Here is a 20571-nt window from a genome sequence, read left to right as displayed (position 1 = left end):
CCAAGCTCTTATGCTGTACGAGTTTCTGGCCCAGAACAGCAAAATGGTTACTGTAATAAGTCCTGTGGAGTCTGGATCCACCCCACTCCTGCATTCGATCAATGAAGATGGAAGCATCCGCTTGAAGCTAGATGAAAATGGGCAGGCGATGCATCGTCCAACCATCGATCTGGGAGAGAGGCTCCAGGGACAAGAAAGATTCTTCCTCGAGCCGGGAGAGACTCTACCATGTGGAGTTCGCTTTCTGGACCGCGAAGGAAACGCCGCTCCCACTGTTCTATTGTCGGTCCAGGACTGCGCCATGCTCGAGCAAGTGGTAACAGCAACGCGGAAGCTGGACGGAGGCGTTGCTACCGACATTCCGAGGGTCTTACAGAGACGCATCTTGGGCTTCGATGGCGACACCGGCAGTTGTACCAGCGACAACAGTGGCAGCGCAACGAGCTGGCATCGCAAGTTGTTGGGCGGACCCGAGACCCTGCAGTTTGCGTCTCCCTTTCAAGCGGATTCCCACTTTGGCAACACCACCGCCGAGGGGACGCCATTGAACCTCTATATGCAGCTGCTCTTTGGTCAACGGCTTTCGGTGATACTACTGCTTTTCCTCCCCGCCCTGTACGGAGGCATTCACCTCAGCGCCTGGAACGCTATGTTCGGCACCAACGCCGAGACAACTCTGTGGCGGTGTTCGGCTATTCTGATCATGGCTGGCCACCCGCTGTTTTGCGCACTGGCGTTCAGTCTGGGCAAATTAATGGAGTTCCGTAAGCGCGACAACTACTTAGACACAGGCATCCTCGTCTTCTGCATGTGGTGTTTGCTGTTGTCGTATGTTGCCGCAAGAGTCTACATTGTGGCGGAGGCGTTTATCAGTCTTTACGCCGTGCCGATAGGGGTATATTGGACACCCGACTGGGTCGAGATGCTCCCACACTTGTGAGTAGACAAATAAACCCAGCCAAACATAAAGCTGGTTTCGGCCCCTAAACTGGAATCGGATTTCTGGGTGATTCTTCCATTTCAAACAAAGAAACACATCCCGGCAACACAAACAAAGGATCGGCCTGGAAACCCCAACCAGACCCAAGCCCACAGGCTATGCTCGCTAGCAACTCACATCTCTTCACATTGGCCTCGAGAACTTATCGGCTATCCTGTTGTTGCTGGAGCCGATTTGCGCTGAAGTATAGCTCGGCGACAATGACGGCGTTGGACTGCATAATGGAGCGGGAGGCTCAGCAAGGAGATCCAAATACACGTAAAAGACTTCGCGCCGATTCAAAGCAAAATGCGCCAAATCATACATCACCAGGCAAACGACGACTTTGCCCGGAGAGCGTTTCAAGTCGTGTAACAAACTGGCTAGAACAGATTTCGACGGAGACATCCGAAGCTACTCCCCCTTCGCCATCCGGGACAGTACAGGTTCAGGCGTAGATCCGTTCGGTCGAGAAAGCCTGATACATGGCGAAACCCGTTCCAATCTTGAGCTTGCTAGTGCCAGGGGTTTCAGCCGGTTGAAGACAGCAACTGACTCCACCAGAAGTCGGCTGGTAGAAAAGGTTAACTACAGACGCACCAATCTAAGACAAAACAACATACACTTCCTTGACCCAGACGACGACAAGCGTGTCATTCCAAAGTGGGTATCTGACGCTTGCGATGAAATAATCCACCCGCCATACCTGGGGCAGCCTCTATCTGCAATGGCGGTATTCTTATTGAAGGAGTGGCAACTTGGGGATGCCCCGGCGGAGTCCGCAGTAAACCACTGGTTTTCAAGGCATGTGTTTCCAACGGAGGAAGACGTCGATGCCATTGGAATCGATTTGTCAAGAGGAGTCCCTTTCACGCGTCTCTATGTCCCAGGGGGGTTCGCCGAGCCCCTTGTATCTGAACCACGACCAGACCTGGCCTACGGCTGCTCACTACATTGCCGATGGGGCTGCTTCAGCGAAGCCCAACGACTAGCGGGCGAGATAATGAACCCGCCCATGGGTAAAGTGAACCTTTACAGGCTCGCCTTTCCCTTTTTCACCGTAAAGTGCAAAGCGGAGGGGTCTTATAAAGGCAGCCTCAAGGTGGGAGAGAGCCAGTGCGCAGGCGCTTCTGCCACCTGTGTTTCGATGATTGATAGGTTGAACGAACAGTTGGAGCGATATCCAGAGGCCCGGAAAGTGGGAAACACCGTCTTTTGCGCTGCCGTCAACCAGGATGCGGCCCGGATTTTTGCATCGTGGATGGAGATGGAAAAGGATAGGGATGGCAAGGACATAAACGTTTACTATTTGCGAGAGATTTCCAGTCTTTATCTGGACAGAGCGGTCGACCGCCTCGAGCTGTGTCGCCTAGTTACGAACATCATGGACTGGGCCAGGGGTTCACGTTTGGATGAGATCAAGGAGGCACTTGATTTCCTTGGTGAACAGGAGCGGAAGGAGAAATCAGGCGGGGCAAAGGAGAGGGGCACATCACCGGATGCGCGAGACACGAAGCGTCGCCGTACCAACACAATAAGACATGAATAGTGAAGACTTGGGGCTTAGAACTGATTTCTACGGTTTAGATTGTTTTGAGCTTTGTCTTCTTCATCTGAGTTCCCTTCCCTCTGTGCCACTAGAAATACCTAGTATTGTAGTTCTGGTTGAACCTTTACGACCAAGACAAAATTTTCGGAGGCGTGGCATCATCGATTCAAGTACGGTGGTAGTCTTTGTTGAAATCAAGGAAACCGCCCCGAAAGAAGTAACAATCTTACATTAAGTATTCGTGTCAGCAAAATAAGTTTCAGGCACAGAGATATCTCCCGGGAAATGGACAAACCCCATATATGTATTTGCAGCCAGATATCACAGCGCCTGTATGATTCTTGGGACTTATAGTACGCAAGTGACCAAGGAGTACGTGTGGAAGTTACTCTCGTTGCCGACAAAGAGCGTGAGATGATCATTCCCCGGAATCGTCTCGAAATGGAGTGACTTATATGTCCTATACTTTGCTCTTCGCTACCAGTATCATTTCCTTGGTCGTCGTCTTGGGAAAGCTAACTGTCCATCGTGGCCTGTCTGTACTGCTTTCCTCTTCGTTTCGTCCAAGAAGTCAAGAGCAGCCAGGGTTTGGCGCAGTCGCGGGCCCTTTCCCCACCCCAGGATGTTCCTGATGCAGCGGTGGAATTTGAGGACATGGTCCGGGTCGCTCAGGAGAAAGCTCGCGACCCGTGTCGTGCGGTACGTCCAGCCTAGTTCGCCGGGCTCCATGTAAGACACGAATAGTTCGGCCGTAAACTGGTTCGCGGCGATGCTGAAAACGGTATCGTCCACTTCTGGCGCCTCTGGTCCGCCCCTATCCTGCAAGAAGTCGTTCAGTTTGTTGATGGCCTCAAGACAGGCGGCAGTGCCCCCAAGGCACCGGCTCGTTGCGGCAAACAGGCCGCCGCCGCCATCGGGGCCCTCGGCGGCGACTTCGGCGATGAAAAAGGGGAAGCCAGTCTCCTCATGGGAGACGTTACCCATGCTCGGATACAGTCCTTGGAGAGCGAGCCGCCGAGCTTTGGTGAAATTTTCTGAAGGACCGGACTTCAAGTAGTACCCGCACAAAAAGTCGGTCCGCGGCACTGCGACCCTATGTTTGGCATCCCCAGACCCAGCCCCAGGAGCGCACTCAGTTCTGAGGTGTGCTCGGCTCCACAGCTCCAGCCCATCGGCTCTGGCGTGTCTTCGTTTGGGGAACACAAATTCCCTAAACCAATCCTCGACATCACTGTTGACGGCGCCGTCATGCTGATATTCCCGTAGCAGTTCTATACTTTCCAGAACCTGCTTATGATTCAACTCCGGCCCGTCGCGAAAAGTCAATTCCAATTCGCTGGCTTCCGTGGCCGATGCTGGGATTGGATGGCTGGTTTCGGGTATAAGGTATCTTCTATTGTTCCGCCATAAATTCCCATCCCTATAATTCACATTCTCCAGTAGCAATTCTTCAATTTTATTGGTGTCGCAGCTCCAGCAAGACTCTGGTTCGCTAATGCGACTCGTACTCGGCGTGTACTGTGTATCAGGAGGTGCCCCCGGCTCTTCGACTCGTCCCTCGCCGGAACTTGTGTCCAAGCCCTCATCCTGATCGGTCTTCGATAAACACGGAATCGTTTCCATCCATTTTCGCACCCGACGAGGAAGTGGTTCCTCATATGAGGGACGCTTTGGATGCGGTTCAATATCTGTATCGTTCTGGAGTGCGGCCCGAGGTCGTTTGGCGTGCTTTAGAAAACCATCGCCGCGTGTGTGGTTCATCTCGTCCCCTCTCCGTGTGTCCTATACGAAACCGCAAGGAGATAAACGAATCGGATCTGTCAATGCGGCCGAGATTGGAAATGGTACAGACATAGACGTAATTGGGTGGAGAGTTCTTTGTTGAAAACAAAGAACCCATCCGAATACGGAAACTATCGAGTCAGAAAGTCGACCAACACCACGATCATGAAACGATGGTATCCGGAATTTCAAATCGCTGGTTCTTCGTGGTTGGCATTAAAACGTATATACATCATTGTGCGGTTGCAAGACACCCGTAAAAGGGGTGATACTAAATCGAACGACAGTCTAAATGTTCTAGATCTCCCTTGGGCTCATGGTCTTCGTGAAATATTACAAAAAGAGAAAAAGAAAAGAAGAGGAAAGTGTCACAGATCTCGGCAAGTATATCCCACCACTCTAACTCTCCTCCCTCGACTTGGCGCTCTCGACGCAGCTCTGCCACCGAATCATGCGCATGTACACCAGCTCGATGACCGCAATCGCCGCGACGCCGACGCCGAGCCCGAGCCAGACGCCGACGAGCTCCAAGCCGGGCGCGCCGAGGGAGAGCCAGACGGCCAGGGGCACGGCGGCGACGTAGTTGACGGGGAACACGATCCAGGCCGCGACGCCCTGGCGGCCGAGCCCGCGCAGCATGCCGTTGCAGCCGCAGGCGACCGAGTCGAGGACCTGGAACGCGACGACGGCGAGGATGGAGCGCGCCGCGATGTCGCACACCTCGCGGTCCTCGGAGAAGAAGCGCGGCAGCTGGTTACGCAAGGCGAACATGAAGACGCCGTCGAAGACGCCGATGGCTAAGAAAACGAAGGCGTACAGCACCGAGGCGCGCCGGGCCGCCTCGACCTGCCCGCCGCCGATCAGGTGGCCGACGCGCGTGCTGATGGCGACGCTGACCGAGAAGGGGATGTGCCAGGTGATGACGGAGACGGTCGACAGGATGGTCTGGGCGGCGAGGTGGGCGGTGCTGATGTAACTGGTGCTGAAGGTCATGATCTCAAAGGCGAACCACTCGCCGAGGTTGACGACGGAGCCGGCGACCGAGAGGCGCACCATGGGCCCCCACTTGCGGAAGGCGTCGCGGGAGAAGCCGCCCCAGCAGCCGTGGGACCACGTGCCCCAGAAGGCGATGTAGGCCAGCAGCAGGATGGGGCGCAGGTCGTTGGTCAGGGCCTGGCCCAGGGCGGCGCCCTCGAGGCCCAAGCCCAGCTTGAAGGCGAAGAGCCAGCTCAGTAGGCCGTTGACGCCGGTGCAGAGGACGAGGACGACGAGGGCGGCGTTGCAGTCGCCCTGGGCCTGCAGGAACCGCTTCAGGGCCTCGAAGGAGGCGTAGCCGGGCAGGCCGATGAGGCTCACCCGCAGGAAGGCGCCGGCCTTGGCGGCAAGCTCGGGCTGCTTGACGAAGAAGGTCAGGATCCAAGGCGAGGCCAGCCAGAAGGCGCCAATGGGAATGAGGGCGGCCAGCATGAGCAGCAGCATGCGCTGGACGTGCAGGCCGACGCCCTTGAGGTTGCCGGAACCGTAGGCCTGGGCGCACAGGGTGTCGAGGGCGGTGGCCATGCCCTCAAAGGTGGCCAATCCCACGATGTTCAGCGTGGTCAGGCCGATGCTGGTGGCGGCCAGGTCATCGGCACTCAAGTGCCCCGCGACGGCGGTGGTGATGACGGTCTGGGAATACTGCAGCAGGTAGGTGCCAATCAGGGGCACCGAGTACCGCAGCAAGGTCCATAGCTCAGACGTCGGGGTCTCGGTCAGCGCATCGTCATGCTCATCAGGCGGTGACGAGGACGGCGGCAGCAATGCATCCGTCTCGGCTGGGGGCAATTGGCCATTGCGGTCAGGCTCTGGGCGCCTGCCATTGGTTTGAAGGGGCATTGTCGTCAGTAAGCCTGATGTTTTTAGCGCCTTTCTCCCAATTGCAGGAAGGTTGGAGTTAGCAGAACCAACGAAGGGGCAGGCAGTTGGCAGGCAGGAGTCGCAGGAACAGTTGCGCCCGTGGGGACTTAAGTTTTCTGCTGCTTCTCCCAACCGAAGCTAAAATTTATCTCGGATTCCCCACTGCTGACGCTAATCCTTCCCCCAATGGCATGGGCGCCGCTTGCATTGGCCTGATCCGTCGTGCCACTTGTGGACTCTCTTCTCCGGGACGTGCTACCGGATCCACCCTCGCCGCTCCGGATATCGGATCGTCTAAAAGGGGGCCAGCTAGTGCAGTGCAGCCGCAGCCGCGTCCACCAAGGAAGCAAGCCTTGCATATGCAGGCTCGGAATGGTCGTCGACGCAACTGCGGACGCCATTCGTTGCCGGATCTGCCTTCGTCATAAACCCTGTTTTCTTCATCGCAGGTGTCGTAGAAGCAGGCTGTCTATGCCTTGGGATACTGAAACTGTGCTCTTTCTCAGTCATCTGTTTCTGCCAGGGAGGCTTGTTATGAATCGGAAACAACAGAAAGAAAAAGTGTCCATATTATCACATATTAGACCACGATGACTTTTTAAATCCACCTACATGGAAACATACACCTGAATCATTCCATGGTGGCAGTATCAGCAATAAGAACAGCAGCCAGTGACTCGCTGGCGCGGGACCCCTGAAACATTCAACCCCAAGGAATTAAACAATATTAGAGATGCAGCATGGATCTCGAAGTTTCGGAACGACCAAACAGTTATTTACTTTCTTTCTTTACTTATCTGCCGGCTTACTAGGCTAATTGAGTCCAATGTGGTCGATTGACAAAGGGCACAAAGGTGGCAAGAAGCCCCTTTGTTTGCCAAGAGGCCTTGTTCACCGGAGTCCAGACGACACTGGACACAAACAGTCAATAAGAAGGCATTGTTTGCTAAATATAGAGACTGTTATAATAATCTTATTGTGTATCTTTGATCCAGGACATGGCATATAAGACATGAAACTCGACAGGGGGTCTGCCCGATTTCACAATACTCAAGCAACAATTGCCCCAATTTCCTGGCGAAAAAGAAGAAGAAAAAAACGCAAATCTCCCATACTAACCAAACCCAGTAATCATGTCGGAACACGATGCCTGCGCCCAGTTTCTGCACTACACAGACATAGCCTCCCTGCTGCACACGGGCATGTCGACCTATGCCCGCCACATCCACCGCGAGCTGGGGGCACCCAAAACTGATAGCCGCAGCAAGTCGGAGGGAACACCTTCCCCCTCCGACGCCGAGGACGAGTCTCGGCCCAAGCTGTGTGCCGTTTGTCGCACTATGCGTCGCCTCAACTGCACGCACGTGAGCGCAAAGCGGTGCGCGCGTCTCAAGCCTGCATCGAAACGCTCAGCCCCCGCGAAGCACGAGGATAGCGAGGACGACCGCCTAGAGTCTTACGACTTCTACGCGTGCGGGGATGTCTTCGCGCGGGGGACCTATAACGAACTAATTACCGACGCCAGCCGGCCACGGTTCCGGGGCACAGAACGCGGTGATCGTCGCTGCGCCGAGTTGTGCCCGATGTGCTGGACCGAGGCGTGCTGGGGCGAACGAGGGCTCCAGCGGGGCCTGCGGTTGACGGTGCGGCCGCCGCTGCGGCTGAGGCGGCAGCGGTCGCTTCGGCTGGGTCAGCTGAAGGCGGACGAGAAGGGTCCGAGAGCACTGCCGAATCCAAACGAGGATACCACGATCAAGAGACGTGTGAGGAGTGGGCAGGCGCTGAAGAAGTGGCGCGTCCGCGGCTTGATGAAGGGGAAGGTGCAGGTCGATTTGGATGAGGACTTGAACGTCCGGCGCATCGATAAGAAATACAAGAGGGATTACGACCTCTACTAAACAGGCGGGCACTGGAAGATATATCCATGTACCTGTATGTGTATATACAACAGCGATAAATAGGGGGTATAGCATAGTATAGGCGTTTAGTGTTTACAACCATTTGCACATGTTCGCAATTTCTTCTTGTATCCTTGTTTACTGGCGACTGTTTACTTTGGCCATGATGTGTGCATTGGGTACGTGCTCTTGTCAACTTCCTTTTCAAGCATACAATTCCCCTTCTCGAGAAGAAGGGGACACACCGCCAGGTCGCAGGATTTGCGGGACACCGCAAGCCGCTGAGAGCTGGTTGGTGCCTCCTTGCACCATCGGTTATTTCTACCTGCGGCATCTGAAGAAAAGGGGCGATGTGACGAAGACGAAGCTGACGAATACCAAAAAAAAAAAAAAAAAAACATACAACACCGAGGATTCCCAGGTCGTCACCGACCCTAGTACTAATTCGGCTCTCTGCTGCTTATATATGGGAGAGCGGACGGGATCCCTAGTATTCAGCAGGATATGGTCGTATGTGAGGGAGCAGTGTATTATGCTGAACTATATCGGGTTGAAGCCCTGACTGTGATAATCCAGGGCTCCTGGGGCCTAGTACCGCTCCGCGGGATTCTGTAGCCACGTTTCCAATCCTTGAAAAATCAATTCGTTCATTCAAAAGAGTTGAGGCTAATGGTGCCCACTAAAATCGCTACCTTTGACTGTGTGAAATAGTTCTGTAGTCTGGTCTTGAAGCCACTCCAGGTGCGGCAGCGACAGGGTCCGGCCCCGCGAACCTATGGGGGCTTCCAGGTGGCAAGAATAGCGCACCACGACTCGGGCGAGCTGGCACTGGGCGACTTCTGGTGCTTCGAGAGGATGCGTTTGGCCGGGTTCTTCACCCACTGGGGGGCACGCATCGAGTATAGGGACTTCACCTATCATTGCGTCTGGCTGAGCATCCTGGATCCGGAAAACATCGCCTGATCGCTTGAGAAGCGGCGGGAGGCGGCCAAAAGGGAGTGGGAAGGTGTTCAGACGTCTGCTAAGTCCTGCACTGAGCTGGTCATGAAGGGTTAAGAAGTTATGGTTTATTTGCTGGAGGCATCAGCACGAAATGAGGCATAATCAGTGAAAGCTCTGCATCTATATTCTGTTTGATCTGCTAGCGCGGTCTTGCTGCGTGGACTAGAAAATGAAAGGTGACTGACAACCGTGGGATTTCCGTTCTGGGCGTGAATTAGGAGGGGCTTGAAACAAAGTACATTATTTACAAGGCAAAGGACGGCAATGAGTGGAAATCAAAAACGACAAAAAGCCCTAACTGATGCTGACTGGATTTGAATCCCTGGAATTCCCTCCATCTTGGATTAAGTAGTTCCATAAACCAGTTCCCATGCAAGCACGTCAACCGAGATTACCCAGCACCAGGCTGGAACTAAGTAGTGGCGTGGCAGATGGGCTAGGTGATGCCGGGCTGGGAGTTTCCGTGACCCGTTGGGGTGGTGTTTCCATCGGTGGCTGCGGCTGCTGTGTTGACGGCGGTGCCACCGGAGTGGGAGCGGGATCACTTGGAGGCGGCTCCTTGACGGGAGGAGGGGCATTGGTGGTGGGCTCGGGACTGTTGACTATACTTGTTGGTGGTGGTGGTGGTGGAGGAGCTGGTACGGTGACTGTCGTAGCACTCGTGACAGTGCTGGTGGCCCTTATAGTCGTGTTTTTCGTGGCCGTGGCCGTGGCCGTCGACCTGGATGCAGTGGGCGTGGCTCCTCCAATCAAGCCGTTCACGATACCATTGAGTCCGCTCCCAACGTTCCCGATCAGGCCGCCCACATCGGCGGCAGCAATCTTGTGGGCAATATTATCCACGGTTATGTTCGGTCCATCAACGGATTCCAAACAAGTGGACTGCTGTACATGCAGGTACGCAGCACAGATGGCGTAGTTGATCGCTATATCAATACGCATCTTGTGGGGAGAAGGTCTGGCACTGCGTTTCCGCGGTATCAATGGCCACAATGCTTTAAATTTGAAGAACGCAGTAACAAGTAAGCGGTGTGTTGATATGACCAGATCGGGCATTCGGCTGGGCGCCTATGCTGGGGAAAATATAGCTAGCCCTATCTCCAGACCTCGGTTCCTCGATCAGTTAGTGAAACCAGTCTGACAGCAGGAAATCCCGAGGCTCACGATCTCAAACCCAAGGTTCGTCGCACTACTTCGTGAGTCCACGTGATGCGGAAGTGACTTGCTGAAGCCAAAGCGTTGTTGTTTCGAAACAACACTTGGAAACAACTCTGACGCCTCCCGAAAATGGAGCCAAACCTTAAGGGAGTGGCTTAACTGACAAATTGTTACAACTCAATATTGAGATCAGCAAGCTCCCACTGCTTAGAAATCACGCGGACTGCATTGCTGGATTTGATGTAGTATTGTGTACTGACCTACCTGGCCCAGAAACCAAATGTGGCTTTTATAGTCGTTCTGAAGAGACTTCCAGTTTCACAGAAGCAGTTCGGCCGAGTTTCAACTGTGGTATTCGGATGACACATGTCAGACGGGAATCTAGACCCTTCCAACCTATTGCCTCTGGCTTCTATGCCTTAGCGTTTCCCCGGCCAGACAGACCAGCTCTTGTGCTGCTCAAACCTTCCCTGGCATTTAGATACGTCGTACCAACTGGGCACCGGAGCCATTGCTCCCATTGGTTTCACCTCTCCGTCGCCGATGGACGTGGTAAATAGTATTCGATGTCACCTGGCTCTCAAGGGCATCCAAATCGTCAGACAGAGTACAATGGTCATACTATAGGCTGCCCTAAAGCAGCATGCAGTTGCTGCAGGTGAAACGATACAGCTTCCGCACCATTCGTGCCATACCGATGACAGGAACCAAAACTAGGCTCTTGTGGGAAATCAAATAAATATAAAGGGCCGTTTGTAGTAGTTCGTCCAGGGCAACGACAAGAAGAGCTGAAATTGCCCCGTGGCTCAAGATGCACGGGTCACGAGTCAGTGGCTTATAAAATGCTCTTCTTCTACGAACAATAAGCCTCGCGAATCTCCTGATAAGGAAAGGTTGTTAGTTAACTGGAAGGAATCACATCAAGCAGCATCAAAACTTGGAAAGACATCATACATATATATTTCCAATATCTGTAGTTCTTTGCTATGCGGCCCTGTCAATAAACATCTGAACATCAGAAACAGCGATCGAAATTGATATCTCATAACCATGTACACTTTCTCTAGCTGGATCGCTGGCTCAAAAGGGGCTCGGCGAGGTATGAGTGGGACAGTAACAGCGAATGCTTGGCTGTGACCACTCACATCTAAGCGGAAAGCCGAAGAAGAGTCTTTCCAAACGCTCAGGGAGGGTGGTGCATCCGACCGGCCACCAGCATATCGGAGCCCGAGATCTGGGCGTCCGACAATGAGGCGAGACCGGGCTGCTCAAGGCGGGCGCCACGTTGCATGATCGGATATTTATCATCCAGAGATTATACGTGGGCCGCCCAGCCTTGTCTCAATCTGACCAAATATTTGGCTGTGCTGTGTGGTTGCTTACACTGGGTTTAAAAGGGGTCGACGGTCTTTGTCTTGACCCGACAACCGATCACCGCCATTTTGTGGGGTCTTTTCAACAACCCCCACAACCTGCTTACCTGTCATTGCCGGGCCGCGGTGCAATTGAAGCTTACCGATCTTACGGATCGCCCAACAAGGATACCAATAGCGGGCGGTGTTGGTTAGTTCTTTGATAACAAATGAGGGGTGACTGGGCCTTCTTCTGCTTATTGTACCTCCAATTTCCCCTATCAATCCACATCACATCCAAAGCGCGATGGCAACCATGGACGATCTAATGCAAAAGGCTATGAAGCAATCCGTGATTCAGAAGAAGGAAACGGATCACGTTCCCTGGAAACCCGACGAGCCATGGCCTCAGGCCTATTATTCGTGGGACGCGGAAGCCGAGATCTGGCAGCCCATCAAGACCCCACCAGCAGCATCACCACCCGCCAACGACCAGGAGCAGTCCTCGGGCATCACATCCATTGCCCTCTATAGCTGGAACATTGACTTCATGCTTCCATGTGCCGTGGCGCGAATGAGTGCGGCACTGGCTCACCTCGAGGGCCTCACGAGCCAGCTGCCTCCAGCCACGGCGGCCATCATCAACATCCAGGAAGCTACCCCCTCGGACCTCATCACCATCAGCCAAACGCCCTGGGTCCGGAGCGGGTTCTACATGTCCGACCTGGACAGCTACGCGTGGGGCTCCGGCATGTACGGGACTACCACGCTGGTCGACCGCCGCCTCGAAGTCGCGTCCTGCTTCCGCGTCCACTACGCCGAGACAAGGATGGAGCGCGACGCGCTCTTCGTCGACGTCACGACGCCGGCGATCGCGCCCCGGAAGATTCGCTTCGGCAACTCGCACCTCGAGTCGCTGGCCCTGGACCCGCCGCGGCGGCCCGCACAGATGCGCGTCGCCGCCCACCACCTGCACGCGGGCGGAGGCGAGTTCGCGGGCGCCGTCATTGCAGGCGACTTCAATGCCATACAGCCGTTCGACGTCACTTTGCACACGGAAAACGACCTCCAGGACGCCTACTTGGAATCTGGGGGCTGCGAGGGCGCCGAGGAGGGCGCGACGTGGGGGCAGCAGGCGCACCCGGCGACGCGGGAGCGCTTCGGGCTCTCGCGCATGGACAAGGCGTTCTTCTGCGGGGGTGGCATCAAGCTGCAGGGCTTCGAGAGGATTGGCACCGATGTTGTGGTCGGCGAGGACAACAAGGAGCAGAGGGACAAGCTGTTACAGCTCGGCTTTGAGAAAGCTTGGGTCACGGATCATCTGGGCATCAAAGCCACGTTTAGTCTTGTCTCAGACACCCGTCTATGAGAGGAAGATTGACGATGGGCGCATTACCTGAACTCAGGCGCAGGCAGAATGTAGTTGTATGCACAGCTCTAGCTAGTGGTTGGCTTTGCAGTGGGATCCTTAGCTTTACGCGGGGTAAGCTAGTGGTTTGGTTTTACCAGCTCTAGCTGCAGCCCATTGCAAGTACCTGAAACATTGCTGTCAAGTTACACCGTATGTTTCCAGTCTGTGAAGATGTAGCCTAATACCGTTGTTTTCTGGGTATTGGTGGAGCCGGCAACATCCTTAAGTCTTGATTGCTTCATGTTCACACCACTAACTCAGCGACATTGTCTTGTATTGAGCCCGGCCTATCCGCTAACCTAAAAATCGTTATCAGGGAGATCGACTGATGTTTGGCACCTCTACGAGATCTTCACTGTTACTGAGCACTTGGTTTCGAGCAACTCCGCACACAACCATTCCGCCCTGACACCACACACATCGGCCTGGAGGAGGTGGAATATAGGAGACTACATCGGTCAACTCAACGGCCGCAAAGGCAGTTCTAGAGCCGCCGCAAAGATGTGGCATTCAGTGCCAAACTTGGCCGTTCGCCCGCTAGAATGTGTGCGAGATGGCCCCATCTAAGCGCAACCATTAAACGATTCCGGAGCATATATCTGCTACGTACGATCAGCTAATAATTGCCCACATTTGAGAACGGCCTTCACCCTGGGGAACCATTCAGCGAAGAACCTACGATTACAAAAGATAAGCATTGGGAATGTTCTATCCAAGGTGGGGGATAACACCACCTGCAGCACCCTGCTCGCACGTCATTCACGTGACCGGTGACGACTTCAAGATAACGCCCAACCCGTTGATACGACATCGTATGAGCCCCTGAACTGTGTATCCTATTCTGCGCATCCATTGATCTTCGGAGAAGACTCACCGAAACTACCATGACTGTGGATGCGCCAGTTCTCCGCGTCGCCGTCGTTGGCGGCGGCCCCGGTGGGCTCGCCACAGCCATTGCCCTATCCAAGATACCCAACGTCGAGGTCAAGGTATACGAGCAAGCCGCGATACTACGTGAGGTCGGCGCGGGGATCAGCATTGGGACAAACTCGTGGAACGTCTTGGGTCTTCTCGGAGTGGCCGATTCATTAACCACCGGCCACCCAGAGTGGACCGTGTTAAACATGCAAGTAGATACGACTATCATCGTTTGACATCTTACTCATACGCATTCTCTAGGAACGGCCGTTCCGGGGAGGAGCTCCATCGTCGGGAACGAACGCCGGATCCCACCATGAAGAGGCCCACCATACGCACACAAAGAACCGCACTGCAATCTGCACTACTAGCACACGTCCCAGCAGGGACCATCCAGCTATCGAAGAAGCTGGCCAGACTGGTAGACGCAGGAAGCCAGGGCGTGGAGCTGCACTTCAAAGACGGCACGTCCGCGCAAGCCGACCTCGTCGTCGGCGCCGACGGCATCCGCTCCGCGGTGCGGGACGCGGCGTGGCCCGGCTACGACATCGCCTTCACCGGCACCACGATCTGGCGCACGCTGCTGCCCGTCGAGGCCGTCCGGGACCTGGACCCGCGCTTCCAGCTCACGGGCTGGTGGCACTCGCCCACGACGCACGTGTACTTCTCCCCCGTGGGCGCGGGCCTCTGGGAGATCGCCGCCCGCGCGTACCACGACCCGGCCACCCACGGCGCCAGCAAGGTGAGCTGGGGCGTGCCCGTCACCAACGCGCACGTCGAGTCGCACTTCGGCGACCTGCTGCCCGACATCCGCGAGGCGCTCCGCCGCGTCCCCGAGGGCGGCTGGCGCGAGTTCGCCGCGTTCGCGGGGCCCGAGCTGTCGACGCTGACGGCGTGGAACAACCTGGTCGTGCTGGTCGGGGACGCCTCCCACGCGCTCTCGGGCGCGTTCGGGTCAGGCGCCGGGTTCGCCATGGAGGATGGCTGGGTGCTCGCCCAGGCGCTCGAGCACTACCGGAACGACCTCACGCGGACATTGCCGCTCTTTGATAAGATCCGGCTGCCCTATTACTCGCGCATGTACGCGTACCTGGAGCGGCAGGCGGCGGGCCGAGCGGCGAGGTTGAAGGAGATCGGTCATCCCACGTATGACGATCGTGTACGGAGTAAGATCATTACGGACGGGGGTGGGGATATGTCTTGGATTTACATGCATGACATTGGTGCTGCTTGGGCCGAGGCGGTGGGACAACTGGAAGACAAACCGTAATTGCTGACGCATCGGAGCCCAAATACATACTGGATATACAAGACTTGAATATAGAGGGCTATCACTCACGACCTATCATGGGTATTACTGCGTAGGTGCAGAAAATTTATTAACAGGCAACCAAACTGGTCTGTCGTAGGTGGAGCGTCGGGGATATGAACACAGTCCCACCCCCGGTGTTTGCTGATTAGGTGTTATAGTCATTACAGGGACTGCTGGTAGACAGATCTAAATAAATACGCTCATTCCACTCGTGGCTCTTGTGGGTCAAAGAGATGGTCTCGCACCTCAATGCAGCCCCCTTCCACATCCACAACACCAATGCTCGGTCCCCCCCCTCGCTGACTTTACTGGTATGAATCCCCCTTCCGCCTTATCTCATAGACGGGCGTCGGCTTGCCGACGGTCTCGGCCTTGCCGCTGAGCATGCTCTTCCGGTCGAACTCATCCTAGTCCACACTCGTCCGCATCCCGTACTTCTCATCCATCCTGTCCCGGTTGGAGATGGGCACGACGCCGACCGGCAGTGATTCCAGCCGCTTCTGGTGCGTCCGCCTCCGGTGAACCCACCAGCAAAGCAAGCCCAACGAGAGCAGCATCACGAAACCGCTCACCGACACGGCGATGATGATCATGATGTTTGTGTCCGTGTTTTCGGTCTCTTTGCTGTCTTCGTCTTCGTTTTCGTTTTCGACCTTTTTGTTGTCGACCTGTGGGTCTTTTGGCTTCACCACCATGGCTGTGTCGAGCATCGTGGCTACCGACAGGGCTGATTTGGATGATTTTGATTTCAAGAAACAGTTCTGTGGGCATATTCATGTCAGTAGACAGTTACATGTGTGATTGAATACCTGATTCATCCTGGGAAGTTCGTGTGTGACCACCTACCTGAAATCCAAGCGTCTGGTCTGCATTGAAGCTCACGGCTTTGCACATGGACGTCTGGGCGCACTGCCCCATGCAGTCCTGGAACGACGAGGCGAAGCTGTTCAACAGGCTCTCACTGCCCAGACTGCTTCCGCACATGAGGTTGAACTGCACCGAGTTGATGGTCTGCTTGGTCGTTGCCTGGATGATTTGGCGGCAGTTGGACGTCGACTCCTTCGGTATGCCCACGACGGCCTGGAACTTGGGATTCGGGTCGGGGGCCGTCAGCGAGGACCCGGTCTCGTTGTGTAAGGCGCACGACTTGCCGTCGAAGGTGGCGGCCGTGCATCGCGGGTTCGCGCGGGCGCAGGCATCGGCGCAGTCCTCCACCGTCGGCACGTCCACGCTCGTCGTCCTCCTCCCCCGGGCAGTGCTGCTGCAGAAGATCTCGAACTTCTGAATGGATCCAATGGCGGTGCCGTTGACGCAGTCATTGTTGGTCTGGGCGCCAGCCAGGGCAACGGCGAGGTTGAGAATGAGGAATATCCCAGTAGTCCACATTTTTGGATTGGCAAAAGAAATGTCCGGCATCCCTATCGACATCGAGACAAGCCAGACAGAAAGCAAAGCTTTTCCTACCAGGGCCAGCCCGCTGTCTAATATGGATGTAGGTAGGTGCCGGCGTGGCGTGGCGTGGGCGTGTCATGTCGGGCACGCTTTGCCGGACCCATAAGTTCCCTGACAGAACCGAGCACGGCCTTCGATCATCTACAACGTTAAAAGGCGGGATCTGTCCGCAGACCAGAACGCAGACAGGGCAGTAAGGGCAGGACAGGCGACAGGGACGCAGGACAAATGAGGCTTCCAAGGCAAGGGCTGGACCCCCACCAAGGCTGGAGGCGCACGGCCAAAAACCGTTATATATGTTTCTCGATATAGCCCCGGTCGGCTCCACTTCACGTCTCGGTAAGATTATGCCGATAGTGTCTAGACCGGTTCGTCTCGTTTACCGACTTTTGTTGGCTTTGCTGCTCCAGAGTACCGTAGTACTCGGACACCCTACTTGCCATCTCATCCTCATCTCTGTCGTCATTGGCTCAGTGCAACCCACGCTTCCAAGCTTAGCAAGATCTTAGTTGGTGCCTTGAGTCCATTGGCCAGTAGGAAGAAGCTGCGTGGGGCCCACGTCCAGATTTGGTGTCCAATTCATTGCATTGACACACGCATCCTTGACACACCAACGGTTTCTATCGTTTCGGAACCTTCAAACGGGGCGCTGCCCAATCGATTGTTCTTCTTCTCCTTCTTCTTTATTCATACCTACTTCGCGAGCTTCATTCCCATGCGGAGCAGACAATGTCACTCCGCATTGAATCTATGCACGTCATCCGAGCGACTGAGCGTTATCCTTTGGCCCTTGGCGCCGACGGATGGCGGTTCGCGCGGAAGGCTGACGTTGACCCCCACAGGCATTTTGACATCCCCGACACACGATCCTCCTCCGGATTGACATTGCGCTGGTTTTCTCTGTTTCCATCTGGTCTTCCAGTCCCATTATTCCGCTAATGCATGCCGATCCAGTTGCCGGCGTTGTCGGAAATCCTTGGTCAAGGGAGGTTGTTTGAACCCTTGCGTCTTGATCAACTTCCCGCCATGACAGGAGGTGAGCTATAGTTGATATGTATTACCTAATAACTACCGACACGTAACACATAAGTATCCAGCAGGAGACCAAACCTAGGAGATGCGGCAGGGCTTTCTCGACGACTGTTTCTACATTAATCACATAGCTGTCAAAATCCTCACATTACTCATATGCAAGCCAAATCCCTGGGGTAACATATGAAACGAAGTTGTGAGTGTGAATTAAGCATGTCAACCCTGCCTCTAGCACAGCCATTCCCCGGTGGTAAAGGTTGAGCTGGTGGTACAAGATCGGCAAGTAGGTATTGCGTGATCAAGGAATGGCATGGCGGTCAGGGGTAGACAAATATGAAAGTCCCTGCTGTTTGTTTAGTTGACATCTATCTCTGCCGGGCAGGCTTGGCAGAAAATGAAAAAAGAAAAAGAAAGGAAACGGGAAGGAAAGAAAAAAAAAGAAGGGGGGGTTAGATTCATCCTTGGATCGTTCTCAGTGGACGTTTTTTTACCCAAGGGAATTGGGTGACGCCACTCCCAAGGTTCACCGCCCTATATTCCACATTATTATTTAAATAACTTCACGTGTAAGTTTATATTAATACGAAGGGGATTATTTCGCCTCGTCTAGCTTTAATAAATAAATGTGCTATAAGTAATAGCCCTTTAATAATAATAATAAGGGCTAATAGGTAATAGCTACTTTAATAGAATTTATAGCTTATTAATATCTTTATATTAAATTATATTAAGTATAGATTTATGTTTATTTCTATATCTTTTTAAATAAAAGGTTAAACTATATTAATTTAAAAGTTTATATTTATATATAAAGTATTAATATTAATATTATCGATTAATAAAGTTTAAAACTATTTAATTAACTTTATATAATATTTTTTTTTCCTTTCCTTTCTTTTTTAAGTTTATTAATTCGATATTTATTCGTTATCCTTTTTATCGAACCTTTTAATTAACGTTTAAAATTAAAGGTCTTTTTTTAAATAAATATTATAAAAAAAAAGGTTTAAATTAAGTTTATTATTATTTTTTTTATTATAAAACTTTTAAAATAGCTCGATTTATTTAATAAAAAAAGTTTTATTATCGTTAAAATTTTATTCTTTTAAAAAAAACTCATAATTAATAATATATATTTTATAAAAAGTCGACTTAAATAAAAAGTTCCTTTTAATTTTATATTTAATAACTTTTAAAAGCTTTTAAAACCGTTTATATTTTTTTAAAAATTTTATAATATTAAAATAAATAGTTTTATATTATTTATTTATTATTAACTTTTTTATTTTATAATATATTAAGCGTTAATTAATTTTAAAAATCTTTATCGTTATAATAAATAAATATAATAATAAATAATATATATAATTATATTAAATAAAAAATTTTAATAAAAGAAATAGAAATAACTTTTTATATATAATCCGTTAAATTATTACGACTAAAGATAAAATCGAAATCGAAGAGGAAATTTTATAATTATTATAAGCCGTTATTAAACTTTTATCAATTTATAAAAGTTATAATTATTAAAATATTTTTAAAAATTTTAAAAATATTAAATATAATATCTTATTTTTAAATTTATTATTTTTAAAGTAATTTATTTTTTATAAATGTTTTATTTCTACCAAGGAACTTTAATATAAATTAAAAAAAAAGAAAAAAAAAAGAATATTTATTTCCACATAAGTGCCTGTCGGCTGCTAGATGTGCTCTTGCCCGGTTCTGACCGTGATGCCCTGACAGAAACAAATAGCAAATTGCAACAAGCAGGTTGCCTGTTTTGGGGCTAGAGAAATAGTGATTTGCTTCAGAAGGGAAACCCTTCAAGCGTAGAATAGATCACTTTTGCATCGAAGCCATACTGCACTGCTGCAATGCGGTATTTACAGGGATCTGGTCAATCACATGCGTCAGCGTCTGCCTAATCCAAATATCGCCCATCCTTAAGTCGGTGGGATAATTCGGCCAGGAGGATTGGGAAACCCAGCAACATCATGTAACGAACAGAAATAAGGACTGCTTCAAACAAGTCATCATGGGTGATCAACAAGGTGTTCGCTATTCGCAAGGACAAAAGGATATCGGACAGGCCCGTAACCTCTCATGGGAGTACCCTGTCCCCGACAACGACTTCTGGCGCGATCTGCCCTACTCCTTGAGCCGGAACTTCCTGCAGAGTTTTTCGCCGGAAAAACTACTACAACTGTCAGCCCACTTCGAAGGTCACGACAAGCTGGATAGGGTGGCCAAGTTGGAACTCCTCGCCCGGCTGCTCCACGATGAGCTGAAGGAGCAAGACGCCTCCGCTGCTGCAAATGCCGCCGCCGCCGAGGATGACGACTCTCGCCAGACCTTTTACGACGTTAACTACCCCCGCTGGAGAGCCGTCTGGCTGGCGGTCTGTTCCGCGCAGCAGGAGCTGGGGCAGCGCGTCGAGGCCGAGGACACGCTGCGCATGCTCCACGAGAAGAGGCGTGACCCGGCCAATCTGTCGCACCTGCACAGCCTGGCAAGCCTCTTGCTCACGCGCGGCGTGTACGCCGAGGCAGAGAGGATGGAGCTTGACGTCAGAACCTGGCTGGACAGTCGCCTTGGCAGAGATTCGCCGCAAGCACTAGGTGCCCGGAGAATGCTGGCCGAGGCCACGTGGAAACAGGGCGCGACCCGGAGGCAGGAGGCTGGGGATGTGGTGGATGAGATGCGTGTGATTATCGACGGGATGGGAGCGGGCCAATACGCAGCCTACCAGGATGAGGAGAGGGAGATGTTGGATAAGCTGGTACTGTCACTGCAAGATGGCCACCAAGAGGGCAACTAGACAGCG

At 52.6% G+C, this 20571-nt stretch overlaps 9 protein-coding genes across 9 annotated transcripts; 5 read left to right on the top strand and 4 right to left on the bottom strand.

Moving 5' to 3' along the window:
* Window positions 1–148: 148 nt before the first annotated feature.
* Window positions 149–940, top strand: PG985_002712 (uncharacterized protein; the record flags this gene model as incomplete). Its single annotated transcript, XM_066822481.1, has 1 exon — window positions 149–940. The coding sequence occupies one exon, from the start codon at window positions 149–151 to the stop codon at window positions 938–940; it is 792 nt and encodes a 263-aa protein (XP_066689913.1).
* Window positions 941–3014: 2074 nt separating this feature from the next.
* Window positions 3015–3512, bottom strand: PG985_002711 (uncharacterized protein; the record flags this gene model as incomplete). The annotated part of the gene is made up of 1 exon (XM_066822480.1): window positions 3015–3512. The coding sequence occupies one exon, from the start codon at window positions 3510–3512 to the stop codon at window positions 3015–3017; it is 498 nt and encodes a 165-aa protein (XP_066689912.1).
* A 1197-nt stretch (window positions 3513–4709) lies between these two features.
* On the bottom strand, window positions 4710–6185 carry PG985_002710 (mate-domain-containing protein; the record flags this gene model as incomplete). The annotated part of the gene is made up of 1 exon (XM_066822479.1): window positions 4710–6185. One exon carries the CDS (start codon window positions 6183–6185, stop codon window positions 4710–4712), a length of 1476 nt encoding a protein of 491 aa, XP_066689911.1.
* Window positions 6186–7339: 1154 nt separating this feature from the next.
* On the top strand, window positions 7340–8104 carry PG985_002709 (uncharacterized protein; the record flags this gene model as incomplete). The annotated part of the gene is made up of 1 exon (XM_066822478.1): window positions 7340–8104. The coding sequence occupies one exon, from the start codon at window positions 7340–7342 to the stop codon at window positions 8102–8104; it is 765 nt and encodes a 254-aa protein (XP_066689910.1).
* Window positions 8105–9487: 1383 nt separating this feature from the next.
* PG985_002708 (uncharacterized protein) lies at window positions 9488–10048 on the bottom strand (the record flags this gene model as incomplete). Its single annotated transcript, XM_066822477.1, has 1 exon — window positions 9488–10048. One exon carries the CDS (start codon window positions 10046–10048, stop codon window positions 9488–9490), a length of 561 nt encoding a protein of 186 aa, XP_066689909.1.
* A 1884-nt stretch (window positions 10049–11932) lies between these two features.
* Window positions 11933–12985, top strand: PG985_002707 (uncharacterized protein; the record flags this gene model as incomplete). Its single annotated transcript, XM_066822476.1, has 1 exon — window positions 11933–12985. The coding sequence occupies one exon, from the start codon at window positions 11933–11935 to the stop codon at window positions 12983–12985; it is 1053 nt and encodes a 350-aa protein (XP_066689908.1).
* Window positions 12986–13911: 926 nt separating this feature from the next.
* Window positions 13912–15215, top strand: PG985_002706 (uncharacterized protein; the record flags this gene model as incomplete). The annotated part of the gene is made up of 2 exons (XM_066822475.1): window positions 13912–14144; window positions 14207–15215. The coding sequence occupies 2 exons, from the start codon at window positions 13912–13914 to the stop codon at window positions 15213–15215; spliced, it is 1242 nt and encodes a 413-aa protein (XP_066689907.1).
* Window positions 15216–15664: 449 nt separating this feature from the next.
* On the bottom strand, window positions 15665–16643 carry PG985_002705 (uncharacterized protein; the record flags this gene model as incomplete). The annotated part of the gene is made up of 2 exons (XM_066822474.1): window positions 15665–16018; window positions 16104–16643. 2 exons carry the CDS (start codon window positions 16641–16643, stop codon window positions 15665–15667), a joined length of 894 nt encoding a protein of 297 aa, XP_066689906.1.
* Window positions 16644–19782: 3139 nt separating this feature from the next.
* PG985_002704 (uncharacterized protein) lies at window positions 19783–20565 on the top strand (the record flags this gene model as incomplete). The annotated part of the gene is made up of 1 exon (XM_066822473.1): window positions 19783–20565. One exon carries the CDS (start codon window positions 19783–19785, stop codon window positions 20563–20565), a length of 783 nt encoding a protein of 260 aa, XP_066689905.1.
* Between the last annotated feature and the right edge of the window lie 6 nt (window positions 20566–20571).

The sequence above is a fragment of the Apiospora marii genome, assembly GCF_038362585.1.
Source record: "Apiospora marii strain CBS 49790 chromosome Unknown utg000002l_segment0_segment0, whole genome shotgun sequence".
NCBI lineage: Eukaryota > Fungi > Ascomycota > Sordariomycetes > Amphisphaeriales > Apiosporaceae > Apiospora > Apiospora marii.
Note: the sequence above shows the minus strand (reverse complement) of the source record. Positions and strands in the feature narration are given on the sequence as shown.